The sequence below is a fragment of the Synchiropus splendidus genome, chromosome 7 (assembly GCF_027744825.2).
Source record: "Synchiropus splendidus isolate RoL2022-P1 chromosome 7, RoL_Sspl_1.0, whole genome shotgun sequence".
Taxonomy (NCBI): Eukaryota; Metazoa; Chordata; class Actinopteri; order Syngnathiformes; family Callionymidae; genus Synchiropus; species Synchiropus splendidus.
In genome coordinates this window covers 8,413,724-8,440,842 of record NC_071340.1, presented here as the reverse complement: position 1 = coordinate 8,440,842, position 27,119 = coordinate 8,413,724, and the positions used below count along the sequence as shown (strand labels likewise).

Sequence of the window (27,119 nt, the reverse complement as noted above, 5' to 3'; positions counted from 1 at the left end):
GCGACCTGTCCAGGGTTTATTCCCGCCACTCGGCCAATGACTGCTGGGATAGACTCCTGCACTCCCCGCAACCCTGAGCAGGACTAAGCGCTAACTGACGATGTATGTGTGTATGATATTTCAATTCTTTGCAATGAGGTTGCTGGCCTTTAGTTTAAGGAGAGAATGAACACCTACTAAAAATGTATATGTTGTTGTGTTGAATAAAAAAAAATCAGGTTATGGTGATTAATCAAAGTGCTATATATTTGATTTTGCATTTAATTATTTGCAAAATCCAATTTAAATCTGAAAGGTCACGGAGGACTAACACATTTTATTGCCGCGTTTGTGCAGTAGATGGCGATATGCACTACAACCTCGCAAGACGCTGTCCGGTAGAGGCAGAGAAGAAGAACAAGCACCGGATTAGCAAATACTGTAGGTAAAAATATTTCCAATGACATTTTTTTTTAAATCGAAGCGCGAAGCAACGGCGCCAAAAATGAACTTTTCGGTACCAATTGAAGTTTCCCTGGTTTTTGTGTGGTGAACTTCACTTTCCTTCATCGTGACGCGACAAGCTTGACGACATAATAGGCTGTTACGGTTCGGCATCGTAGCGCACGATGTGACACTGTGGACCCGGCTTACATCCAGGTGGTTGTTCTTTAATCGATCTGGGTCGATTCGCACCTCGGGTCACCGCTACTGTGGATTTCGCCACCTGTCTGACCACGGAATGGAGTGCCGTCGGCTAGCTAGCGAGCTAACGTCGTCTTCACTTTAGCTCTCAGTGCTAAAAATACACCTCTTGTCTTACGCCTCCAAAGCTGGTGGGCTAGACCACATTAGGGTCTTGGTCTGTGATTTCTTGCCGTCTTGCTGGGGTTCTGGCTCTCTACATGGTCACCCCCGTGCTTTTACGACGACTGGAAGAGCGAGTCGAACCCCGAGGCTGCGAGCCGAGTTGGCCTGGCGCAAACGCCGAGTCGCCCCGGGAGACTGGTTTCTGGGCTCCTAGTGAGAGAAACCTGCTGGTGTTGACTCAATGGCCTTGTCCGCTCATTCGGGGTAATATAACAAAGCGTTGATCCAGTCCAGGGTAGGCAGACCGAAACTTTTGGAAGGTCAGTGGGAAGGAATCGTCTTGTTTATACTGTCAACTGGGAGAGACGAACATCTGTCTGGATCAACATGTCCGAGGATAACAACGCAGACAAGTTCATCAAGGTATTTACTGAAATCCCATGATTTAATCCCTTTTTGTTTCTCTCCGGCTGCTTTTTTTTATGTCTGATACTAAGTATTGATTTATTTCGCCACCACTCAGTATCATTTCTAATTTTATGGAATGGCTGCTTAAACCAGTTTTGACTTTGGTAATGTTTAACATCGGTGTTGTGACGCATTTGGAGTTTTATGTTTAAGCAAGCAGTCACGCACCGCAGGGACCTCAGGAGCAGCTTGATCAAGTTAAACGTTGTGTTCATTTGACGTTTCCATTTTCAGGATATGATAAAGTGGTGAGATGGTCTTCTATTTTAAAAACGGTCTGGGAAGAAACACGTTATCCACTTGTGGGTTTGCTTGGCTCGCCGCTCTTTCCCTTTTGATTATTTAATAATTTAGATAACTAGGTTTACAGTGGCACTTATATCCGTGGGTGTCAAAATGTCAAGTTTCCAGGTTCCCTCTAATTGAAAGGCAGCCAGACTTGGGGTCCAATTCCAGCCAAAGACAGCAAATTATCACCTTAACTATATGTTTTATAAAATGGGACTGTTATATATCAGCAACTGCTACTATCTCTATCTCCAGCCGCACCAGTGTGTACAGTTTTGAAATGTATCTTTCAGCCATGTGTGTCTGATTCAAGTGATTTGTTGTTATTTCACAGTGTAACCATGTCATCAACTCATTCATAAATAAAGCATACCCTACTGGATGTGCCCATTGGATGATTTCCTGTTTTTTCTAAATTTCATCTCATTTGGTTTTGGGGTTGATCATGCTGGGTAACTCTGATTGGCTTCCAAAAGGACATTACCAAGTTTCTTTCATCATCGCTCTGATTTTAGTTTCTGGCTGAGTCTCGTGAAAGTGTCCCTGGCGAGGCAGTAAAATGTGATCTCCAGGGGCTCTTACCCCACTTTCTGAGCTGGGTCACAATTCACTTAATGAGGGGTTAGCGTGACCTACATTAAAATGTTAGCTTTTTTTGTCTTTGCAAGCGTCCAAACCTGTCCTTGTTGCTGTCTCTCTGAGCAGGAAACATCCATCCTTGACGAATACAACATCAACTGGACCCAGAAACTTGGAGCTGGAATCAGTGGACCCGTCAGGTGAGTCATCTCTTCTATTATTGGTTGAAACTATTTGTTAACACTCAAAATAGCTGTGTGTGGAAGCAGGACTTGTATTCAAACATTCATTGTGTTCACATCCACGTTCTGATACTGCTCACTGATGACTCCTCATTGCATTAAGAATGAACTGAATATAAAGTGATTGAATTAACAGTTAGTTGGACTCTTTTAGGTCAGATTTATGAAGATACTCCCCAAAGATTGACATCTGGCTATAGGTGTAACTGTGCTGTCACTTATCTATGGCTGAGGTATCGCTGACACTCACGATCTTTCACTAGTGAAACAGGTCAGGAAGACCCCCTCATGAGTGCCTTGCCTATCCTGCACTCCACCTGTAATGTGCCTCGCCTAATATGAAGTGTTTTGGATGTAGCTAACACAAGCGAGTCGGGTGATGTCCGTGGACTTGATCACGCCTGGGGAGCTGCCGGGCAGCAAAGGGTCTGATCGCTGTCTGGTTGGACGGTTGGATTTGCAAACTCCCTGAACACTGAAGTGTGCACCCACAGCTGCAGGAAACTGGTGCTGGGGAATGGGAGCGCAGCGGTCCGGGACTTGGGATGTGTTCGGCTGTTTGATAAGTCGCGTGTTTTCACCTTTTTTAGGCTGATAAACGATTTAGTTGAATGAGCAACATTGCGATCTAACTGTTGCTGTGCTGTTGCAACTGCTGTGATCTGCACAGCTGTCTGCATGAGGAGAACAGTGAGGAGGAAAGACACTGTTTTTTCTGAAGTTACTGAAGATCACCAGACTATTTTTGACATCTGGATCCGTACTGCACTGACTAACTCTTCTCGATTATCAGTAATCTCTCTCACTTAAATAACTGAAATCAAGACGCACAGCAGGAGGTGAATCAAACTCAGGCCACCAGAGTGTGGAAAGCCCCTAAGATTGGTATTTGGTATCTCATTCAGACTGTAAATACTGGGATCACCCCAGTATTTTGATCTCAGGATGACTTAACAATTGGTGCTTTCAAACTGCCAGACAGAATAGTAACGATTAATGACACCGCCTTGGCCTGCCATGCTTTATTCAAATGCTAATTTGCAGCTAAGGTGTCGTCTCCGTTGAATATGCTGCGTGAATTTTCCAGCTTGTTCCTCCCCAGATCTTGTTTGGGAGCTCATGTGTGAGACGCTGCTTTAATTTATAGCAGTGATGGTAGTATCAGGCATCTGTCAGCGTTTCTTCCTGTTTCAGCACATCGAGATCTCAGAACAGAACCTGTGAGTTCCGAACGCTGACTCATCAGTTCTCCTTTCAGAATCGGTGTGATTCATTCTGCATCATGCGCATCCAAGTACCTCTTGCTCAACTCATCTCCAGACTGTATGCGTCAGTGTTTCAGTCCAATTTATGAAGTAGCGATTGGTTTCCCTGATTCAACCTCAGGAACATAGCGCATTCTTCACTGGCCCGCCCCTCTAACTCTGTGATTCATTGGTGAGGTATGGCTTCCCAGTAGGTGAACTTTGGCCCGAGCAGAAAGTTTCTTCTCTTAAAGCTTGTCACTGTAATTTATGGTTTAGTGGTTGCTGAGAGAGAAGGTTCCTGCAAATGGAGAATTTAAAAACGTGAAGTGAGGGGTTGCAGGGAGGAAATTGATTTTTTGTTTTTTGTTTTTCTTTGTTGCTGTTTGAGGTTTTATGAACAAAAATAAATCTGTATCTTTGCAGAGAGTCTAACAGTTCAGAGATTTGGCCTCTGTTAGTGCAAAGGGGTGGTGTTCACACGAGTGTGTGGTTGTGTGTTCGACTGTAATCTGCTCTGGTTGCCACATTGTTAGATGGAATGTAACAGGGCAGCTTCCTGTGGGATCTAACAAGGATTCAAATATTTCTGCGTTGTTGACAAAATAAACCAAACTGGTCCCGTCTTGGTTCCTTGCAGGTCGATAACAGTGTCATAACAAACAGGCCTGGCATGAAAGAGAAAGGAAGCCTTGTCATTGCTATTAATCCTGCAGGGAGACAGGATTCATTTCTGTGCTGCTGCTCTGAAATAACATTTTCTATCTGTAATAAATATTGTATTTCATTAAGGTCTGACACATAGTCTTGAACATAGCGACTGTTCAAGTCTGGTGGCGTGGATAGCTTTAGACACCCCTGTATGAACAATAGATTCCCAGTGTGTAGAACCAGATGACATGACTCAAGTACCGATTTCAAAGGCGATCTTGTTTCCTGTCTTCTAGAGTCTGTGTGAAGAAATCGACTCAGGAACGCCTCGCCCTGAAGATCCTCATTGATCGCCCCAAGGCCAGGAATGAGGTCAGAGACCGACAGTTACCCGGGTCCACGTTGGTGTCAATATACTTTGGTTTTGTCATCAAATGAACTATTCCCAGTTTTGAAGCCCCCAAACAACTCATAAACCTAAACATTGGTTCGAACAGAAAGTTGTTAAGCTATGATAATGATGCTTCAACCAGTGTGGAGGAAAAGCAGTTGAACTGGATATTGCTTTATTTGTTCACATATTATCAGGCAGAGCAGGCTGCCATGCTGTTGGGATGTCAGTCATGTTCACCTCTGATGTGTTAACAATCCAGGTTCGACTCCACATGATGTGTGCCAACCATCCTAACATAGTCCAGATCCTTGAGGTGTATGCCAACAGTGTCCAATTCCCACACGAGTCCAGTCCTAGGTAAGAACTTGTGAGTCTTCATGTTGCATTTAAGCGTCTTGGTCTCATTAGTCTGACAATTCTGGATGAACAGCAGTGCGTTTTCTACACTTTGTTTTCCAGAGCGAGGCTTCTAATAGTCATGGAGATGATGGAGGGTGGTGAACTTTTCCACAGAATCAGTCAGCACAGGCACTTTACCGAGAAGATGGCCAGCCAAGTCACAAAGCAGGTGAGTTAAGAGTGCTCTTCTGACCGGCGGCAAATTCCTTAATCTGTCTGACTTTTAAGATGGATGTCGTTCCTGTTATAATCCTTCTCCGTTCTGCTCCCCACCAAACTGTTTCAATACAAGAGCAGCATTGGCGTCCCTGTGGTGCCTCTTTGATCCATACATTGGGCAATTCATGTAATGAGTCTTATTTGTTGACTGGCTTAAAGTGCTGCAACTCCAGGGTGCCATAGGTAAATTCTTGCTGACTGTGTGTAGCGGCTTCACCATGTCTAGCCAATCCAAAGGTCAGGCTATTTTTGTTCAAACTAGCCGTCCTTCGGTCGAGAAGGATACACAGAGAGGATGTGCCTGGTGGAGCCAAGCAAGTGCTGACCTCCCCGAGCAGACCAGTCGACCATCCCTCCCATTCTTACCTATGATGTAGCTTTATTTTTCAGACGTCTCTCTCGCTTGACCTCATCAACATCTTTTGATTCTTGTTTTAGATCAGTCAAGCTTTGGAGCACTGTCACTCCCTAAATATTGCACATCGTGACCTGAAGCCAGAGAACCTGCTCTTCAAGGATAACTCTCTGGTAACAAAACGTTTTAATTGTATTCACAAATCTTTCACTTTCAATCGTGACAGTGGGAAAAAAAACAGAAGAAGGAAGATGGAGCGCATGATTTAATACACAATGATGGAACTTCAAAACATGTTTGATTCTATTCCAGGATGCTCCTGTGAAGCTGTGTGACTTCGGCTTTGCCAAGATTGATCAAGGGGACTTGATGACTCCTCAGTTCACTCCCTATTACGTAGCACCTCAGGTTGAAAAGTTTTGGGTTTTTTTCAGATTTCTGTGCAGATAAACACATTTTTTTGTTGGTTGGTTAACACTGATCTTGTATGTCCAGGTACTTGAGGCTCAAAGACGGCACCAGAAGGAAAAATCTGGAATTATACCTACCTCACCCACTCCATATACCTACAACAAGGTGAGACACTGAGGACTGCCTCTCTGAAGGCTGGACTGAGAGATGGCGTTTCTTCCAGAGCTGTGATCTCTGGTCTCTTGGCGTGATCATCTACGTGATGCTGTGCGGCTATCCCCCGTTCTACTCCAAACACCACAGTCGAACCATCCCCAAAGACATGAGGAAGAAGATCATGACGGGCAGTTTCGACTTTCCCGAAGACGAATGGAGTCAGATTTCTGAAATGGCTAAAGACATTGTGCGCAAGTATGTGCGACCGCTGCTCTGGTCGACGTCCCCTTGCTCGACGCTCATTTTGGATGCTCCTCTTCAGGCTCTTGAAGGTGAAGCCTGAGGAAAGACTGACCATTGAGGGAGTCCTGGCTCACCCGTGGCTCAACAGCACCGAGGCCCTGGATAACGTCTTGCCCTCCGCTCAAATGATGATGGACAAGGTCAGTGCAAAAAAGAGCAACTGTGAAAGTAGAACTGCTCCATCACACTGGACTCTCACTAGTAAATCTAGTAAATTGTTGCAGCTCATTGGCACACAACTCATTTGTATACAACTATGACAGGAATAGACTGGGATAGGTCTGGTAATTGTTTAAAGGCCTTGAACCTTTTCTCCCCTCAATCTGGTTTTCACTGACTGTACTGCAGGCGGTGGTCGCAGGAATCCAGCAGGCACATGCAGAGCAGTTGGCCAACATGCGGATCCAGGATCTGAATGTCAGCCTGAAGCCCCTCAACTCCGTCAACAACCCGATCCTCAGGAAACGGAAACTTCTCGGGTGAGGCGCCGTCACAGCGGCAGCTCGGCCTCTTGTTATCGCAATGTTGTTGGTGGAAGCAATGCGATCTTCTGCTCGTGTTCCAGCCCAAAGCCAAACGACGGTTTCTTCATTCACGACCCAGAAAACGGTGGCGAAGACTCTAATGTAGCACTGGAAAAACTGCGAGACGTCATTGCACAGTGTATCCTGCCACAAGCCGGTGAGCGACAGCACCATCGAGGCATCACAAGCTCATACTAGCTGTTCATTTGATTGTGTTAATCCAGTGCGTCTGTCTTCAGCTGACTCTGGGCCAACCAGCACTGAAACCCCAGAGAGTCCTGTTATCGGAGAACCTGCCTGCTTTAGCGATCTTAATCTCAGGTTTTGGCAGCTGCAGCAGTTAGTTCAAAAGAGAGTCGTGCTCGTGTTTTTCCGGCCGACGCTTGGCTTGGCGTCGGCAGAACTCTGACTCCATAACAACTGCTGCGTTTGCTCACTTCGAAGACAAACCTTGGGCATTTTTCTGAGGTAGCTTATTGGTTTATCATCTCAGGTTAGTGAGACGGGGTCATTCCTTCATAGGAACGTTCCCACGTCTGGCAGCATTTGTCACGGGAGAGCACCTGACCGTGCCTTCAACTCTGCTCTGCGGTTTAACACTAGAGAGTGCACATATTACATATGGAAGTCGCGAGGAATCATCCTTTCATACCACACCATCCGTGGTGTCATGTGGTCACCGTCTTTTCTGTCTGCCCCTGGTTAGTATCATGACAGGACTGAATAGTGAGCTATGCTAAATCCTACATCCCGTCATACTTAGTTTAACAACCAAGTGTTGCTATTTCCAGGCCTGATTTGAAAATGTTAATGTGTAAGCAGCATCTAATGACTCACAGCGGCTGGTGTGAGGACACACAGTCAGACCAGTTCTCACACTCATCCCAGCCAAATAACTGTGACAGGAAGCCGGAGCGCCTGTAGGCCAAACGTGAGCTGAGGCTGCAGCGGCAACCGCTGCTCTGCACTCAGTGATATTTCATTCACTCACCTATGTGAGCAGGGTGTGTCTCAGTTAACCTACATCACTATTGCGTCTTTCAATGGCTTCCGTTTATGTTCTTCTCAGGCGAGAATGAGGACGAGAAGCTGAACACCGTGATGCACGAAGCCTGGAGGTTCAACAGGGACTGCAAACTGCTGCGTGATGGTCTGCAGGGACTCAGCTGGGACGGTCAGTCATCATTACTGAAGTCTTTACTGAGAATGAACGGAATTGAAGCCAGAGGTCTGAGAACACTTTACGTCTGACAGACAACCGTTTTAAAAGCTCCTTGGAGTCTAAAGTCCGTTTTCCTACAGTGGGGTTGGAAACTAGATGGTCGTGACACGCCAGCAAAGTGTGAGGTTGTTTATTGGAAATAAACCTGTCATAGCTACAAAGGGGACAGAGAGAATTCCAGTTTCTCTTAATGCTCATACTGTGTTGGTGTCTTTTATAAGTATAGTAAACAGCAATGCACGGAAGTTAGACCCTTGTGGCACAGTAGCTGATGGTCTAAGTCCCCTCAAGTCAGAACAAAGTGCATGGAGATGACAAAATTTATCATCTTATATAAACTGGCCTTCGTTTTCTGCTTCAGGACGCGCCTTTTCCGACAAAGTGGACCGCCTGAAGTTGGCCGAGATCGTCAAACAGGCCATCGAAGAGAAGACCAATCTCATTAGTTAGACACCTTTCTAACTTCTTTTTATATCCTTTACTACAACTCTTTTTAACCTGTAAAGAGGCTTTTCTACGTCGCGTTTTTGTTATTCCGCAGTTTAGCCGAGACCTGTTGTACAACTGTAGATATCTTCCGAACAAGGACTCATTGATACCTTTTTTTTTCTTGAGAAAAACGTGGGAAAACCTATATTTTCATTTTTGCAAAAAAACAAAAATGTAGAGGGAAAATGTTTCTTCCAGGTGGGAGTTTTTATTCGTCGCCTGTTTTATCCCAATCATTTCCTTTTTATTGTATTTTCATTTATCTGAGAAATTTATTTATTTAAACAGATTATTTTATACCGTTTTGTTGCCTGTCCGCTGAAGGCTCTAAATTAACAAAAAAAAAGTTCTTCCAATCTACTATGTTTTTTATTTGTGTGACCTGAATTAATTCTGTCAGAAGAGCTCTTCTTGATCCAACAGCTGCTCACATGGATGCAGTTTTGTGTTTTATTTACAGTAAAGTGACTGCTGTGCTTCTCAACTGTCGCTTTAAAAACAAACTACCGGTAGTTTTGATACATTTTAAATAAGTTGTTAATAATTTAGCTAAGGCACAAGTCAGTCAGGATGGGTTTCTAAAGTGGGCTACCAAGCCTGCACGCGTCTGTGTGCACACATCATCAGCAGTATTAGCCCTGGCTGCTGCTTCCTTGTGGGTGAGCTTGGCATCTCTGCTCTTTAAATTATGACTGAATTCCAACGTTTGCTTCACCTCCTGGAGCCGACATCTGCTTGTCAGTTGCCTGCCTGCAGTACGCCACTTTGCTTTGCTGAGTTGAGAGACCTCTAGTCCTGTTGAGCACCATGGCTTCAGACATCCGTTCCAAGGAGCCCATATCGATAACAAGAGCTGCATCCTTGGCAAAAATGAGTCAGTCCTGTGTTGACTTCACTTGAGACAACACCATCTTTTAGCTTCCCTTGTCATATCATATTACAGTGTTTTAGAGATTTGGTCTGAGAGTCCAAACATCTCTGGACTACAGAGACGCAGGTGAATCTGACCCAGGATACCTAGATCAGGAATGTAGTGGACACTTTCTAAAAAAACCCAAATGTACAGTGGAACTCCTTCACTGTCCTACGCAGTATTCATGTTCTTGAGGTGTGGTAGTTTGAAAACCAATAGATCCATGGGACTATTTGTCCTGCAGTGATCTTTGTTTTCCAACCGTGAAGCTATGTTGCCTATTCCCACACCAGTAGCCTCCCCTTTCATTGGTTCCCTTAGCATCGTCCTCTTAGCAAGGCTTCTCACTACTTGCCCTTTCTTAGTCGCCATCTTCTACTTGCAAAGACGCCCACGTGCAGTGACAGACCCGACCCATCCAACCATTACTCTGAAGAGCAGCATGTGGCTCAAGGGTGCAGACAGAAGTTGGAAGATACACCCAGTGCTTCAACATGTCTACACTCATTCTATCAGCAAGCTTGTCTCTTTATCAGGCCACCTAAGTGTCCTGGAGTGGGCAGAGCGATGGGTCCGATCCAAGTGCCCAGCACCATCCTCAGCTCTGTTCTACCAGTAATCTGATTGGCTCTCTCCTGAAGGTGTTGACCTCACAATAAGTGCTTTTCCTCTCACCTTTGCAGCTTCGCCTTTTGGACAAATATCTTCCTACTTTGAGTCCAAACTACTGTTTTCCTCTGACGCAAAAAAATGTAATTCCAAGTGTCAGGGTCACCACCATCAGCGCAGTCTTGTTTCTGAAGACTTTGTTTTGAAGTGCTCTGTCAGCACAGCAGCGTACTGTAGTAGCAGGTTTGAAGCTCACTGGGGGACTGTGAGCCACTAAAGATGCTGTCATCATCCACACGCTCACAAAAAGAGGTGGAGCTTATTTGGAGAGACTTCAGTAACAGAAGTGATGGACTATAAAGCAATGTTAGGGGGAAAAAGAAAAGCGAGGTAAAAAGACAGTATTCCAATGTTTGTATGCAAAAGGTGACAAGTTCCTATGTTTCATGTCTCGTGGTGAATTTTCAACTCATTTAATTATGATCATTTGTCGTGAGATGATCCAAAAATGAGCTTCTTCAAAGTCATATGTGCCTTTGCAAAAGACAAAGTTGTTTTTGTGACATTAACAATTTCATGTTTTTGAAGCAGCCCTCCCAACAGGATTGCATGTTTTGGCTCTCTGAAATCATTGAAATGACTTTCTGTGCTTCAATAGTTACTTAATTGTTCTGGACTCAGCAAACGGGAGTTCTGATTTTCTCCTCCACCAAATGAAGAATAGACCACACAACAATGTGGGTCTCGTGTGTAGCAAAGTGTTTCCTATTCCCGCGGCGTGAATGGAGCAGAATAAGAAGGACACACATGTCATTCCTGTAAATGTTGCAGTCAGAACGAAGCAGTTCTCTGGTTTGGCTGTGATGTAGCATGTACTTGAAAATCCCTTTTGAGAACATATTTTGCCTTCTCTGCCTCTGGAATGTCATCAACATGCTGAATTTGATAATAAACAATCTGACAAACAAACTTGGATGTTTGGGCTTTAAATTAAAATCTTTTATTGCAGGATGAGACAAAGCTGACTGAATTTCAAGAAGAAAGAAGCAAACATTCTGTTCACAAATATACAAAAGGCACTTTTTTCCCCCTTTGACACGATCAGAAAGACGCACACAATAAAACTTCCCAGAGTGGAAACCAAGCTGTCGAAAGCTTCCAAAATTTGAAGTTCAATAAAGGTAACAAAACTTCTATGATGTTAATCTCGGCTGGCACTTGAATTCCAGAGAAACTGGGCTAAACATAATCTCTGCATGGAATGTGTCTCATAACTTGGGTCCCCCGAACCGCAGTGCGTGAACACGAGTGACAAGACAGTTACAGTCAGAACCACAGCAGCAATCTATGTTAGTCATCCATCTCCTCCACTCACAGGCCCCTGGCTCAGTCCGAGTCCTCGTCGTCCAAATACTCCTCAGCATTGCTGTGTGTCCGGGTGATGGCTGGACCAGAGAAAGGGACGGAAAACGAAAGACCTTTTACTTCATGTAGACTTGGTTACTTATAAATAGATGAACTTTTATAGATAACTTTTTTTAGGTCCAACTTGCTAATACTGCAGGTGGCTCTTAGCTATCAGTCACGCGGCTTTGCTGCCCCCTAGTGTCAGAACTACTCACCGCTCCCCTGCCTCCTCTTGAGAAGAGAAGCACACTGGGCGTTGGTGGCCATTTCAAATGCCAACTTATTCTCATTGTTCCTGATGTCTGTCCTTGAATCTGAACAAAAATGATGACAAAATGACAACTCGATTGGAAGGCTTTGAAAAGTTAGCGGATGCTTCGACAGACACTCACTCTTGCTCAGCAGCATCTCCACTATGTCAGAGTATCCCTTCCAGGCAGCAGCGTGAAGAGCTGTGTCCCCCAGCTTGTTCTGGAAGACAACTTCAATCAGCTTCTGTTGTAGGTTGGCATTTAGCTTAACACAATATTTCAATTGCTACGAGGTGAAAAGCAGCACTTGAACAACGTCAGGTCGCAGGGGCAGCAGCCACAGCAGAGACTTTCCTGTCTTCTCTTGATGTGGGGGCCGGTGGAGCTCCTCACGCTCTGTAAGGTAGGATCCAGCCACCCAGAGGAGGAAACTAAACTAACTGTGCTGCTTGTGTCCTTGCATCTTGTTCTTCCTGGTCCCAAAGTTTGTTTGCTTGAATAGAAAGGGACACTTGACCAGATGAAGTGACTCTATTTTCCATTATTTTTTGGCCTTTTTCCTCGCAAAGTGGCTTTGCGTCAAGCTTATGCAATTGGAGGTCAATTTGGGTGGAACCTGCTCCCTTTTCAAAGCCTGCCGTTGTTTCCCGTGAGGAGAGGCGGCCACCTGCCGGTGCTAGAGAAGTACCCGAAGCAGACCTGTCCCACTGGTGCAACAGCAACCCGGTGTGACAATTCACATTTGAATATTTCAACCACTGATGCGTTCTCAAAGTTTCTTTCTTTCTTTGTTTCTGTGATGCCCACCTGCTGGTTGAGCTCGATGTTGGGCTGACTCAGCAAAATCTCCACCACATCTGGAAAAGAAGATCATCACGTTGAGGAGGGAAGCTTCATGTTCGAATGAGAGGAAGCATGAAAAAAGAGAAGCTGCAGGTTGTTTTATCCTCGCCCCACCTTTGTGTCCTCCGTGGCATCCCCAGTAGAGGGCGGTGTTCCCAGCTCTGTCCAGTCCGTTGATGCCCACTTTGTTTTCCAAACATTCCCGCAGCCAGCTTATATTCCCTGACCACACAGCACAGCACAATGTCAGGTTGAGAAAGCGTGAAATGTTTCAAAAGAAAAGTCACCTCTTTTGGCTGCTTCGTGCATGGGGTTGTCGATGGACTCGGCCCGCTCAGCCACTGAGGGAGACACGGGATGAATGAACGAGTGAATGAATGAATGATGACGTGTTTCAACTACTGACCATAGTTACTGGGAATAAGTCCTGTCCTGCCCCGGCACGTTCCTTTCCACCAGTTAGGGTCACTCTGGAGACAAAAAAACAGTTTCAGGACTTTTAAAACACTACAGAAATGCCACACAAGAATCAAGAAATCAGGTTACGGGTGACACAAACAGAAGTTTGGCTTACCGTGTCTGACACGTACAAGACATCTCCTTCTTCAAAGTATAACTCGTCTGGCTGAGAACGAAGAACGTGAACACGACATAAGAACAAGCAAAGGTAGATGGTAATATCATATATAGCATTCATTCAATTGTTTATTTTATATGTTACATGAACTAGCAGAAACCGTGTCCCTAACTTTGTCTTCGACTCTGATACACTCATTTCTGATCATGTCCTGGCAACTTGAGAAGCTTTATCAGCAGCTGATGATATCACAACACTCAGCGAGAACTTTGAGCTGATCAATGGAGGTGACCTAAAAGGGGCAAGGCTCACCGTTCTGGGGTCGAAGGTATACAAAGCTCTGAAGACTTTGACTTGACCTGCAAGACGGAAGAAACAATGACGTCAAGAAAAGTGGCGTTTCGTGCAGATCTCAGGGATCTGCTGGACTTCGAGGGAGTTCTCTAACTTTAAACACACGATATGGAATGTTCATCATTGGGCTTATCAACAACAGATGACACCCCTTTATTTATCTGCTGTGTCATAGCAACAGATTATATTAAAGCTAATGCATGGACTTATGCTGCCTGGCTAAATGAACATCACACTTCCTAAGTCATTTTTGAAAAGCTCAGCACTGTGCCAGAAGCAAGAGGACCAACAGGCCAGTCTGGCCTACTTTCATATGACAACACCTCAAGACAGATGACTGACAGGGGTGTGACTGAGAGCTTGACTGAAAGGGAAGCGTCATAAGACTCAGGAAGCAGAGTTAGTAGGGTCAGCAGTGAAGACGCTGAGGTTGTCATTGGGAGGAACCAGCAAAGACAAGTTAGGGAGGCCAGATGGTTTGGACACGTGGTGGGGAGGAGGAAGACCAGATGAAGAAGCCAGAAAGTGTCTAGTTCCTGCTACGGTAGAAAGGGCATCGCCAGAATGGAGAATGGAAAGGTGATTGGTCCATGGCAAAACAGCAGAGACGCAACCAACCATGCTAAAGTGTGTTCTGGCATTTTCACTGACTGTAGCTACACATCAGAGTCCACGTTCTGACCTTGTAATACATTGATAATAAGTGAGGGATCAGCATATGACCTTCCAGGTGTCAACTGTGTTACCATCCCATCAACAGGGCTGCAATGTTCATCCTGTCGTTGAAGTAGAAGGCATCAAAGGCTGCTCATATTTGACACCAACTTGTGCATACCAGTTCACAACAACCTCTCAAGACTGAGTCCTACATTCATCCTCGAATAACACATTTCCTCTCATTTCTCAATGACCGACTTCAACATGATAGAAACACACCGAGACTGATTCCAGACAGGTCACAATCTGTCTGCTTGCAATGTCCTGAATGCGGCTGTCCTCCATCTCAGCAATATTTCAGACACAGACTCGCAGTCCCAGGGAGAGAGCGAAATAGGGTCCCCACACATAAGTTGGTCTCTGTTGAGTCCGCACTACAGGTCTGCTCATGTTTCAGGCACAGACCTGCGCCGACAAGTCCACTTCTCTCTCACTCTCTACGCTCCAGAGAGCCTCAGGCAAACACTCTCTGGGGCTGAAGATGAATTTGGGTTTTGTGGCTCTGAACTCTCCGTGCATTTTGTTAAGAATTCGGCTCCAAAGTGCTGTTTTCTCAAGTTCTAAATCTGCACAGCAGATCACCATGTGATTGTGAGTGAGAGCGATCTACACAACAAAGCTATCTTCATCCACCTACTTATTCAGAGGGAATCAGAAGAATCAAAAACAAGCCCGATCCTGTTTTATCTGGAGGATTCAGACCGGCAGAAATGTTACATCTGCAGATCCAGACTGACACAACCAAAATCGCCAAATTAAAGGTCTGCTTCGTCGTCACTACAGAGAAATGGTCATGACGCACAATAAATGACACCATTTGAGACACAGGAGAGAACATAAGGAAGTGTTCAAACACTTTTCCATACTGCAGGTAATTTGAGACAGTCAATGCAAACTGATTGTCATAGCAACACAGGAGACAAAACTCTAATGACCATCTGCCACAGTGGTTGACACCAGCAGGTAACAAAGACTGGACAGGTGAATGAAGAAGCAAATATATTAACACACGTGTGTGCTGAGCCTACTTGTTATGCTGTGGTAAATATAATCCCTACAGGGTGAAACAAGGCCAGAATGTAATAAATGCTGGCTCATTCACTAATCCAGGTGGGATTTTCACTAAAGCAAACAGACCAGCATCATCAAACCTTTATTTTTTATTTGTGGCCTCCATGAGCATCCTGTACTGACCAAATGTATTGTTATATTACGGATTTGGCTCGGAAACGTTTGGGACCTGCAGTGGCCTGAAAACAGTCCAGATGGGGTTTCAACAGACAGTACAAGCTCAACAACTTCCAGTAAATACCATAAAGAATCAACTGGGCCTTAGTTGGTCGACGAACTTCAGCTGATCATATCTTCTACAAGAAGCAGCAGTTGCTCAGAGTCTCACTCATCTTCCTTCTCCTGTATCGAAGATAGAATCTGTGGACCCTGTGATTTATCCTGTTTATCTATTGAGCCGTTGACAATAGTTTGTTTCCCAGTGTAAGATAAGCCATTCATAGTTTATTTTACAAACAATAGCGTCAGATGGAGGGTAGCTCTGCCTCTTCAAGTACAAGAACAGTACTCTCACATGTAACAGGGCAACATCGCTTTTCACTTTATTTTTTGTCGTTGCGAAATACTTGCCATCTCATAAGCTTAAGACCAACACAGAGACATGTTTTCATTTGGATTCCCATAACTTCAAAACAACAGGCATGATAAAAAAAATAACAATTTATCAATCCTCAAATTTTAATGGGGACTGCCATGATTTTAATTGCTAAGCATCACTCATAGTAACACTCAAATGCTGTTTCCATAAAAGCAGTCGGTTTCATGTGCTCAGAATATTGAATGACGAAACACGAATGAAGTCAAATAGAGTCTACAGGTCAGTCACGATTTGCTTGGTCTTATGTGTGGACGTGTAATGAAGGCCAGGAGTTGCAACAGTAGTTTTCAATGGCAACATACTTCAGCAGAAGCTGCAAAATGTGTCAGATTATTGCAGGAATAATCTGGGGAAATAAGATGGGGAAAAAATACAATGTGTAAGGCACTATGCAATTCAGCAAGAGATTGAGACAGAAGAGACGGCCAGGGACACTTCTGTTTGGTTGAAAATAGATATGTGCATGATAAGCATTTCAAGGAAATTTCAATGAGGCCTTAACACTATGGGAACTTTGACAATAGTGGGAAATGACTCAGTAACATGCAGTCCCCTGAAGTCCTGCTCAAAAATAAGATGAAGTGAGCCATGAGGCAGTGATGATACAAAAGCAGAAATGATTGTAAATACAGCTCTGGTGAAATTTGAATGGGTCAGTGAGAATATTGGGGCGCGTGCGCGCACACACACGACCGATAGATAGAAAACAGGGAAGTGACAGGCCTTCTGTCCAGGTCAAAATTCATTTGTGACGTTCGTTCCTGCGACTTCAGTTCGAACACTGGCGAGATTTCTGCGTTACAATGAATAATAATTGTGTTTCAAACAGGCTTAAAAGTACTGAAAACTTCAAAGTGTCCGCCCCTAAAGTAGCTGACATCGCTAACAAGCTGCCAACATGACAATTTCAACGCAAAAATGAGCATCGTGGGTCTGTATTTCAGTTCTTACCTGGCTTTGCGGGTTTGGGAGGAGGCTTTGACATCTTGGAGCAGGAAAACTAAAGTTGACAACGTCGTCTAGTGAGTGTTTTCAAAGCAAAAAAAAACGACGCTGGACTGCAGAGCAGTGGAGGAGCGCTCCCAATGAGGAAGTTCAGCGAGGCTGCGAGCCACACGGAAAAGTCTGTGTGCGCGTGCGCAAACCCCGAGCGAGCGAGCCAAAATGATGAATAAAAAAACTATTTATTTATTCATGTATTCAAGCATTTATTTATTTACTTAAGATGACAATGTGATCACACGTTTTCACTGTTATTTGGATCATAATGCACCTCAGAACACAAAAACCATAAACAGTTCAAATATTTTAAATAATTCTATAAGTGCTAAAAAGTGGTTCGGACGAAAACAGTAAGCAAAACAAAACAAAACACACGTTTCAAAAGAAAAAAAAAATCTAATAAATACAGCGATTAAAAAATAAGTTGTGTTTTAAAAGTAACCTCTTTATTTCTATTAGTTTTGCATTATAATTTACACGAACAATATGAATTTTACAAGTCACAAACTAATACAAAAAAGTTGTCAGTGCTGTACAATTATTGGGGAAAAGGGCGCTACTGATACATATACTACAAGTCCCATAATGCACTGTAACAAACGCATTCGCAAACGAAAGAGCCTAATCTTGTTTCCATGAAACGGGGCCGTTTTAGAAAGTTCAGTGACAGTTAATCCTATTTGGTCCCCTCGTTAAGATTTTATTTTTATGTTGAGTCGTCGTTTGAGACGAGCAACTCTGTGGATGCTGCTGGTGCGTGACGTCATTATGAAGTAGCCAATCAGGGGCTCGATATTGCGGAAACGCGTGAACACAAATGTCGTTGCAGCGTCTGGACTTTACCTCAGAAGGTTGTTGTGCCCTACAGAAAACTTAACGGGACATATTTTTTTATTCCACATTTTATCCGTTTTATTGAAGTAATCTAGTGAAGAAGTACAAATGAAGACGCTCGTCATTGGAGTTGGCGGGTAAGTCACTAGATGCCTCATCTTTACACTGTTTTGGTTTGGGGTTTTTTCACGGGTTCATGCTGATCCACATAGTTGAGTGAATGTAGCCGACAGCTCCTCTCAGTGAACATAGTTTGTGCGTTATTTAAATCCTTGTGGTGTGTTTGCAGAGCAGGAAATCAGTAAACAGCGGACCAGCATGTGACAGCAAATACTGATAAGTGAATCACACGCCCCCTGTGTTTGGTGAAAAACCTTTATTTTAATAACCGACACGACGTGGTAAACATAAGTTTTGGGATTCCATGTTTATGCTACTTCTGTGTCTTCTGCATTATTTGCTAATCAAGGGATCACATCATTTACTATTTATTTTACAGTATTTTTTCATCATCTATTATGATTATATCTTCTCATCATATTCAGATGCGTCTTTCTTGATTTGCACTTTGTGCGCTTGATAATGTGTTTTTCTGCTTCATCAGTTTCCCGCTACATGATTTGTTCTTCTGCTGTTAACAGTTTTATCCATGAATATTCTAAACACTTCATTTTTATGAAGAAATTGGCTGTTATTAAAACTATTATTTAACTGCGAGTAGAAGGTGAGAGAATGACCCCTTGTAAAAACAGAAGTGAACTGTCACTCAAAGTAAGCGCTGTCTGGAAGTTACAGATGTTTTACATGTTTTAAAGTCCAGTTTGTTTGTTTTTCCTTTCTTGTTTTTTTCCCTGCAGAATGACCAACGGAGGCAAATCGACTCTTGCCAGGAGTTTGCAGCAGCAGATACCCAACAGCTGTGTTATTGCTCAAGATGCATTTTTCAAGGTTCCAAATGTTTGCTCATGTTGGAGAGTCTGGCCTCAGTGTGTTCACAGTTTCTCCTCCACAGGACGACATTGTGGTTCCAGTCGACGACAGGGGGTTTAAACAATATGACAGTAAGCAAGGAGCACTGATTTAACTAGCAGTTTCACTCATAGAGATGACTCGACCAACTTTATACAACGTTCTTCTTCATGTTTAGCCGTGTGGCCTAACATGTTTAATGTCTGTTTTCAGTGCTGGACGCTCTCCACATGGACAAAATGATGAGTCAGGTGGATTCCTGGCTGCGAGACCCAGTTTCTTTCTTGGGGGAACAAGCTCTACCAGTCGACTCTAAAGAGGATGCGTTTGTTCTGATCGTGGAAGGATTCCTCATTTTCAACCACAAGTAAAGTAGCTCAAGCACTTATAGTTCAAGATTTTTATGATTTTATTTTCTTCACTAAAGATCAAAAGGATCTGACTTCTTGATATTTGTAAAGAACTGATGATAAAGTGGCAGATATATAAAAAGATATTCTTTAATCTGAGGTTATTGGCAGCAAATTTTCATGTATTGGAGTCCAATTAATTCTTTACTTCATGATTCATATTGTATTTTATTTGTGTTTCATCTGCCAACTGTGTGCAGGCCTTTAAACCAGCTATTCCACAAAAGATACTTCATGGAAATACCATACAACGTGTGCAAGCAGAGGCGAAGGCAAGCTCTCAGAGAAAGCGCAGCAATGTAAAACTGAAAGAATTGTTCTTTCCTAAGTTGTTTTTTTTTCTGTTCACAACAGCTCTAGAGTTTACACGCCCCCTGATCCCCCTGGTTATTTTGATGGACACGTGTGGCCCATGTATGTTAAAAACCGGCAGGAGATGGAGAGGGACGTGCCAGTGATCGGTTAGTGGCTGCTTTCTGTTGGAATGATGAGAGTTTGAACTTGTTTTCTCTGGCTGATAGCACTTCTAGATGGACTGAAGTCAAAAGAAGAACTGCTGGCTACTGTGTATGAAGATGTCTGTCGAGAAATACAAAAAATCAAGGTAAGTAAAGTAAGTTCTGCCGAAATGCTTCTTTAGAAAAAAAATGATGATTGTAATTAAAAATTTAATTTGATTTATTAAATCACCGACAGGTTAAAATGAACCCTAAAACAAGTGACTCAATATTTTCAGCAGTACTCAATCTCACCACACGGCGGCAGAATCTCCGATTGAGCTCCTTGTAGTAGCTGCATTTTACCAATAGTAGATCATTGGTGTTAAAAATTCGCTCGAGGCGAAGGAATCGCATTTATACGATGGTAGAAACAATTGTCTAGTTTGTGATTTGGTTCATCAAGACATAACTGAAATAATAACATGCTTTTGAGTCTGTTTTGGGAATTGTTTTTCTGCCTTAACATGGAGAACATCTTTTTTTAGGGTTAATAGCTATTAATAGCTATATTAATTCTACTTTTGTTCTTTATACTAGCCTAGATATTTAAATTTAAAAAATGGCTCTGATTACTCCATTTATAATTTTGTTTTTGCAGGATGATACGGAACGTCTAGCAGAGTAATCCTGCCGCCGCTGCTGCTTTTGTGGACCTCAGAAAAATCTGAATTCATTCCTGACTGAAAGGACACAATTTTATTGCAAGACTTTTTTAAAAGAACTTTTTAGTACGACATGTGATCTTATCATGTATATGTGATGCTGCTACACACTTACACAGTTCACTGTTACTTTTTATAGGACTGTTCAATAAAGCATTATCATGTTAATTATGTTTTTCATTGCAGTATAGCGGAATAGAATAACAGAAGACCATTATTCAGTGTTTAAAATGGGTTATCAGTATTATAGACAGTGATGTGGCATCTATGATATGGTTTTTGTGAGAGGATATTTCCTCATATCTCACCAGTTGCTGGTTTTGTAAACACAAAACAGACTGTTTGTGTGGTCAGATGACACATACTGAACAGAACTGGACCCAGAATCTGTCACAAAGGCCTTTGGAATCAAAACTGCCACAAGCCTTTTTTTACACTGTAGCCATTAGCACTGCTGCTAAAGGTCACCCTGCCCTGGCTTTTCTCTTCCATTATATCAGCCCAAAATTATATTTAATAGGCGGCAGGAAGGTGTAAGATTCGAGCCCTGCTAACTCTAGGTTGAGAGCAGACTGTGGTGTTCTCCGTGTGGAGTTTGTCTGTGCGCCCCATGCTTGCGTGGGCTTCCCAACTCCGTCCGAGGGATGAGGGCCATTGATTGCAAAAATATTGTTTATTATTAACAAATTTGATTGTCTGCCGTGAGAGCTTTAGCTGTTGCAGTGCATTATGGGGCTTGATCATGACTACACTTGTGGGTGATGGCGTTACATTCGAGTCGTTTCACCCACTCTATGATCTGAAGGAAGACAAAACAGAAGGAGATGGTCGGGAGCGAAGATGCTCTGTTGCTTCAACGCAACATTGTTGGCCCGTAAATAGTTTGCTAGCCAATGAATAGGTTTTGTGGTTATTTGTCTTTGACTATACCAATCTTCAACTAAGCCCAAAGTATCTTTCATTTTCAGTATGATTCAGTAATAGCCATGTATGGGATGCTTCTGTATGGTGTGAGAAGGACCGTTCATTGTTATTTTGGGAGGTGCATCTCAATAAAGGTCACCATGTCATCTCGCTAGGTCTCCTTTCAATTTTCATCTGACATGACAGACATGTCTCTTTTCAATATAAACACCTTGTTCACCTTGAGGACAAGTGACCCTTCATGATTTTAGGCGAGGTGGTGAATCACACTTAAGAATCTATATAAAATGGTATGAAAATGAGAGATGTAGAAGTGATGGTAACTCCAGACACAAACATAACAGCAGAGGTAAAAAAAAATATTGTCCGTAGCATCATTAGCTTGCGCCCCTGTTCAGTGTTCACTGTGATTTATTTTTTTTAAATGCAGTTTAAGGGGGTGTTTTCTTTCCCCATGCAGCGACAGTTTCAGGAGTAGAAAACGTCTCTGGCCATTAGTTTCAGCAAATACTGATGAAGATGTGATGGCGTCAGTCTACACTCCCTGAATCCCTCCCATCACGCTAGCACCTTTAAAAACCCTCCAGTCTGCTTTCATTTTGTGTCATTACTTTTTTGAGCAATAAAACCTTTTCAAACGACTCGCCTCTCATTCTCATCACCGACCGGAGGTGAGCAGCCGTGGATTCAAGACAGATACTGTCGCATCAGGATGGATGCTTTTCAGGACTCAGAGAGGGAGAGGTGAGTAGGTGAGGTGGTTTTTGCCCCTCAGTCATGATCAGCGTGTGGCCATCAGAAGAGACAGAACAAGGGGCTTAGGGATGAGCTACATGCAAGTGAGAGAACAACTAAAAATGACTTGTTTGATGATGCATGTTTTTATTATTGTTATTTTTATTTATGTGTTTACTATTATTTATTTTGTTTTTTTACCAAGACTTTTGTCATTTCATGCCAATTGCCAAGCAATAAAAAAATAAAATAAAAAATCATGCATATACAAGGATGGGCCTCCAAATCCAGGCCACAAGAGCTTTACATCCATGTTGTTAGAAGTCTGACTCAATACCAATTGACGGCGAACTGTAGCCTCCAAGTTCCTCTTGTGAGTCAGTGGAGAGCCACGGAGATGCTTTATGACTTAGGAGTTGTAATAGGGAGGCAAACGTCCCGGTCTGGTTGGACTCATATTTCCACCCAGAGGACTGCCACCTGTACACTTTACAACAAGTGTGCATTTTATTCAGCTGGTGACTCAAACTGAGTTGAACAATTTGGCCCCTTGTCTGTTGATTTTTACTTGATATATATTATATTTAAGAACATCAAGGTCATGTCACTCTCGAGCGTTAAATGAAAAGATGTATTATAAGGACAACAACAAGACATATGGAGTTACTTTTCCAGTCTATGCTTTAACAAAACATGTAGAAGTTAAAATACATATCAAAACATTTGTTTCTCTTTTTTAATTGGAAAGAAAATGTTACAATTATAAATAATAATAATTAATATGTGAACGCTGACTTAAAAAAAAAAATATATATATATATATATATATATATATATATATATATATATTTATTTATTTATTTATTTATTTATTTTTTTGTTTTTGTTTTGTTTTGTTTTTTTTGCTTTGCATAGTATCCTTAGTTGATGCATCTTATGAGAGTGAGAAATGCTCACCTGTTTAAGCTTGAAACAACTGCAAATATTTTGTGATTCTTTATGGGATCTTTTTATGAGTCACACTCATGTCCTCTCGTCAAAACTTCAGTACAGGAATGAGAGTCATTCAAGTTCAACAATGCAACCCAGCAGGTCCACTCCTGCCGAGTCAAGTCCATTCTTCTGCTCTCTTGCAAGACCGATGTTGCTTTTGTTGTGGTTGTTGCATTTCTGGAGCTGGTTGGCTCAGCCTAGTGTCAGTTATTAACTACATTGTGTACAGTCAGCTTCTGGTAAATCTGCACTTCCTTGTTTTGAGTCGCCACTTCTGTAAACTGACACCAGACTTTCACACGCTCTGAACTCAGTCCACCATCAGAGACAACAACTGCGAAATGGGATTAACAGAGTGGGTTTTTCTATTTTTTCTGTGTTTGTGTTCCTCTAGTATCAATTCAAAGCCAACTGCCAAGCACCATGTGACCGCCAACGACAGACCCATCATTGGTAAGTGGCAAAAGAACTGTTGTAATACTCAGTGACTGACTGTGCACTTTTGCGCAGGGATTCTGACGATGATAGTCATGGACAAAGACCTCAAACCATTTGGTGAGACTTTCATAGCAGCATCCTATGTGAAGTACATGGAGTCAGGGGGCTGCAGAGTGGTGCCCATCAAGTGAGTTCCAGAAGATTCAGAGAAGCGTGATGGGATATGAACCTGCACCCCGTTTGAGAGATTTGAGCCTCATGTCCTTGTCATGTCACCTCCGTCCGCAGGCTGACACTGACTGATTCAGAGTATGAAAACATCTTCAACAAGATAAATGGGTGAGTTGTCCTGATGTCCAACCGCTGCTTCCAGACTTGCAAACCCTGTCTTTGTGGTAGCCTCCTGCTGATCGGTGGAGCGATCGACATCGAGACGTCAGAGTTCGCCAGGGTGGCCAAGATCTTCTACAAGCTCGCTTTGGAGGTGAACTCATTTATGCCCTCTTCCGCCTGCTGCAGACAATATTTCTGACTTCTTTGGTCAGCTTCATTGCACTGGTTTGTCCAACTGCCTGATCTACTCATCTCTGGACTGTCTTCTGCTTGGTTCGGGTTTGGTTTTGGTTTTTATGAAGACACATGGTGCCATTGCAGGCAGCAAAGTGGATGACCTGTTGTAGATGTCACTAGAAAAACACAACGTATAAAGAAATCAATAGCACGACTACCACAATTCAAGAACGGTGTTAGCTCATTGCAAAGAAGTAGTATCTTCATGGAAATTCAACCTCACATCGCCAGCATGAATCTTCCAACTGCTGGGACATGAGTGACATTTTGCTGTTTTCACTATATCCCCTAGCAACCTCAAAGCGATTTTGAATCCACAAAAACAACTGAATTTGTCACCATAGTCGAATGAAGGTTTATTAATTTTGAGTCTATGCTGTCATTTGTGAAGTCAGGGTTTACGTTTTTGGCTCTTCTGAGTGTATCCATGGTTGAACAAGTGAATGGCGATTCCCTCAAAATGTGACGGAGCCATAGAGCTGGATGTCATCAGCATAGCAGGGAGTTTGAGTGTGTCGTTCAAAAAGCCCCACGATGGAGCCCTGCGCGACACCACATTTAACAGGGGTGGTTTGGGGCTGGTGAACTGGCCTGGCTCCAGATCATCGACCAATGAAAGGGGGTTTTTCCCGGATCCAAACTGGAACAAAAAATATGTCTTGTTAAGCTGACAGATTGCATGTGCATTTCAGGCTAACAACAAGGGAGACTACTTCCCCATCTGGGGTACCTGCTTAGGCATGCAGCTGCTGACGGCACTGGTGGCAGGGAAGGACCTATTGTCCATTACTCCAGCGGAGAACGACATGATGCCTCTGAACCTCACCCAAGGTGAGAGTCACATTTAGCAGTTGGTATCTCTATTGACCAGGCTAAATTTCTGCCATTCCCGCCAAAATATTCTGCAGCGGAGTGAGAATTTTAGGTGCTTACCATGGCCCAACATTGCATGGCTCCATAACTCGAGCTAAAACGACCTCAGTCTTGCTATGCTAGTTGGATCTGGACCTCAGAGATGATCAGTCTGCAAATGAAACCCACAGAGTTTGTTCTCTTTCCAGAGGCATACACAAGCAACATGTTCGCTGACTTCCCAAGTGACATGCTCACGGCTGTGGCCAAAGAACCCCTGACTGGGAACTTCCATAAATACGGAATGTCTGTGACGGTAAAAGCTGAAAAAGTTGACACTTCTGATCTTAATCTTGAATTCTTCAGCTTAATTTTGTCTCTTTGACCAGCTTCAAACATAATCTAAATGTAAGGAAATAGAGAGTTGTCGGTATTCTTCATCCCGACGACATGTTTAATTGGAGGATTTAATCTTCTTCAGACCTTTCAAGGAAACGAAGACCTGAGAAGCTTCTTCTCAATTCTGTCAACAAACATGGCTCACAATGGAGTTGAGTTCATCTCCACCTTTGAGGGTAATGAAGACTTTGTTGCACAAGTCATCGTCCTTCTGTGATGGTTCATTGATGAATCTGTGTCAGGCAAGAAATATCCCTTCTACGGAGTCCAGTGGCACCCAGAGGTCAGCTGTTACAAGTGGAGCAGGAACAAGAACGTGCCTCACTCTCCCAATGCAGTTCGCCTGACCGCCTTGCTGGCAGGGTTTTTCGTCAATGAAGGTACAGTGATGAACACAATGCTGCTGGTAAAATAAGGAGGCTGCAAGAGTCTATTGAGAAGGAGACTTGGCATCAGTGGAGGAAAACACTGAACCTTGAAAGTAGCTCTTCCGTCATTTAGAAACAATGGTCAACAATTCTGGCCTTCAGATGTGCTGCTCACCAAGGTCCTAAATCAAGGATGAAGTTGGCTTCACATGCCGGTGTTTCCTACGCATTATCTTTAAGTTGTTTACCTGCATCCATAGTTCAACTCCTTTAGTAAAGCCATGCAGAAAGTAGTCATAACGTAGCTCAGACAAAGTGCAGAGTGGGGGCCACTCACGGCCCTTTGCCTGTACTTATGCGTCTCCCAAATGGTCATCACAAAACTACAAACTGACATTGAACTTTTATCACCTATTTATCACAACTGTCCCAGAGTGCAATGTGTCCCTTCAGGAAATGCAATATCCTGCCCTTCACTTTGCTGAAAGTGGATCACTTTATAGTGAATGTCCTGTCACTGCTTCCGTTTACTGAGTAGAAATCATGCATGCGCCAGAACACACAACTAATAAACATGCCCAGAAAGCCACATCGAAGCGTCAGCTAGTGTCTCTAACATGCCTCACTGTCTGTGCTACTCCAACTGAATAACTCAGTAAATCTCTTGGTTTAGGGCGGAGAAGTCTCCATCGCTTCGATGACATCGAAGAAGAAGAGGCAGCGCTGATCTACAACTACCAGCCGGTGTTCATTGGAAACATATCGGGACACGAGCAGGCCTACTTCTTCAGAAATTCTACATAGGAAGTTGTTGCATTACAGATGTGCGGTGAGGTATTTTCAAATTGTCTAAACTGAATCACAGATCAGTAATGTCAGGTGAATCAATGGGTGAAATGAGAGGGAGGAAAACACGCACACACTGGAAACAGGGTCTAGAGAGACTCCTTTTTGCATTTCCTGAATCATGCTTCATCACAAATAGAGTGTTACTGGTATTTTTTCCTTCCATCCGTGCTCGGATTCTCCAGTAGGGGTCATCATTGTGCCGTTACTGAATGTCCGTCTCAGCGCTTGGAACGAGGTGGTTGTGTCTCCTTCTGATCAATAGCAGAAGCCACTTGTTTTTCATGTGACATGGGATTAATGGTGCTGTGGCAGTTTTCTCATCAAGTAAAAATCTATTTCACTGTTGTCTTAAATCAATTGTTGCTCCTAATAAACATGTTCCTCTGAAAGAGCAGAAAGTCCACGTGAGAGTGGTTGTCTGTCGGTGAAATTAGTGAACTTGGCGTGATAATTCTAAATAATGGGACTTATAAGCGAGGTAGCGGAAATAAGCGACATAAAAATGGATAACAATGGCAATGATAGTAATAACAATAACAAT

General features: G+C 43.2%; 4 protein-coding genes across 4 annotated transcripts; 3 read left to right on the top strand and 1 right to left on the bottom strand.

Moving 5' to 3' along the window:
• The first annotated feature begins 371 nt into the window (after nucleotides 1-371).
• mapkapk5 (MAPK activated protein kinase 5) lies at nucleotides 372-11,212 on the top strand. Its single transcript, XM_053871115.1, has 14 exons — nucleotides 372-1,212; nucleotides 2,251-2,324; nucleotides 4,558-4,633; nucleotides 4,915-5,012; nucleotides 5,115-5,223; nucleotides 5,712-5,801; nucleotides 5,941-6,036; nucleotides 6,124-6,204; nucleotides 6,263-6,450; nucleotides 6,518-6,638; nucleotides 6,847-6,977; nucleotides 7,064-7,179; nucleotides 8,092-8,196; nucleotides 8,606-11,212. The coding sequence occupies exons 1-14, from the start codon at nucleotides 1,177-1,179 to the stop codon at nucleotides 8,692-8,694; spliced, it is 1,410 nt and encodes a 469-aa protein (XP_053727090.1). The 5' UTR covers nucleotides 372-1,176; the 3' UTR covers nucleotides 8,695-11,212.
• A 7-nt stretch (nucleotides 11,213-11,219) lies between these two features.
• ostf1 (osteoclast stimulating factor 1) lies at nucleotides 11,220-17,147 on the bottom strand. The gene is made up of 10 exons (XM_053871116.1): nucleotides 17,025-17,147; nucleotides 13,646-13,692; nucleotides 13,331-13,381; nucleotides 13,163-13,226; nucleotides 13,044-13,097; nucleotides 12,871-12,978; nucleotides 12,721-12,770; nucleotides 12,055-12,133; nucleotides 11,878-11,976; nucleotides 11,220-11,700 (listed from the first exon to the last, which is right to left on the bottom strand). The coding sequence occupies exons 1-10, from the start codon at nucleotides 17,056-17,058 to the stop codon at nucleotides 11,642-11,644; spliced, it is 645 nt and encodes a 214-aa protein (XP_053727091.1). The 5' UTR covers nucleotides 17,059-17,147; the 3' UTR covers nucleotides 11,220-11,641.
• Nucleotides 17,148-17,895: 748 nt separating this feature from the next.
• Nucleotides 17,896-21,463, top strand: nmrk1 (nicotinamide riboside kinase 1). Its single transcript, XM_053870953.1, has 8 exons — nucleotides 17,896-18,046; nucleotides 18,767-18,857; nucleotides 18,922-18,970; nucleotides 19,092-19,245; nucleotides 19,489-19,560; nucleotides 19,643-19,749; nucleotides 19,810-19,892; nucleotides 20,387-21,463. The coding sequence occupies exons 1-8, from the start codon at nucleotides 18,018-18,020 to the stop codon at nucleotides 20,411-20,413; spliced, it is 612 nt and encodes a 203-aa protein (XP_053726928.1). The 5' UTR covers nucleotides 17,896-18,017; the 3' UTR covers nucleotides 20,414-21,463.
• Nucleotides 21,464-23,352: 1,889 nt separating this feature from the next.
• Nucleotides 23,353-26,964, top strand: LOC128762736 (gamma-glutamyl hydrolase). Its single transcript, XM_053871194.1, has 9 exons — nucleotides 23,353-23,555; nucleotides 23,613-23,727; nucleotides 23,829-23,879; nucleotides 23,940-24,024; nucleotides 24,803-24,941; nucleotides 25,172-25,278; nucleotides 25,444-25,537; nucleotides 25,604-25,741; nucleotides 26,403-26,964. The coding sequence occupies exons 1-9, from the start codon at nucleotides 23,444-23,446 to the stop codon at nucleotides 26,531-26,533; spliced, it is 972 nt and encodes a 323-aa protein (XP_053727169.1). The 5' UTR covers nucleotides 23,353-23,443; the 3' UTR covers nucleotides 26,534-26,964.
• The last annotated feature ends 155 nt before the right edge of the window (nucleotides 26,965-27,119 follow it).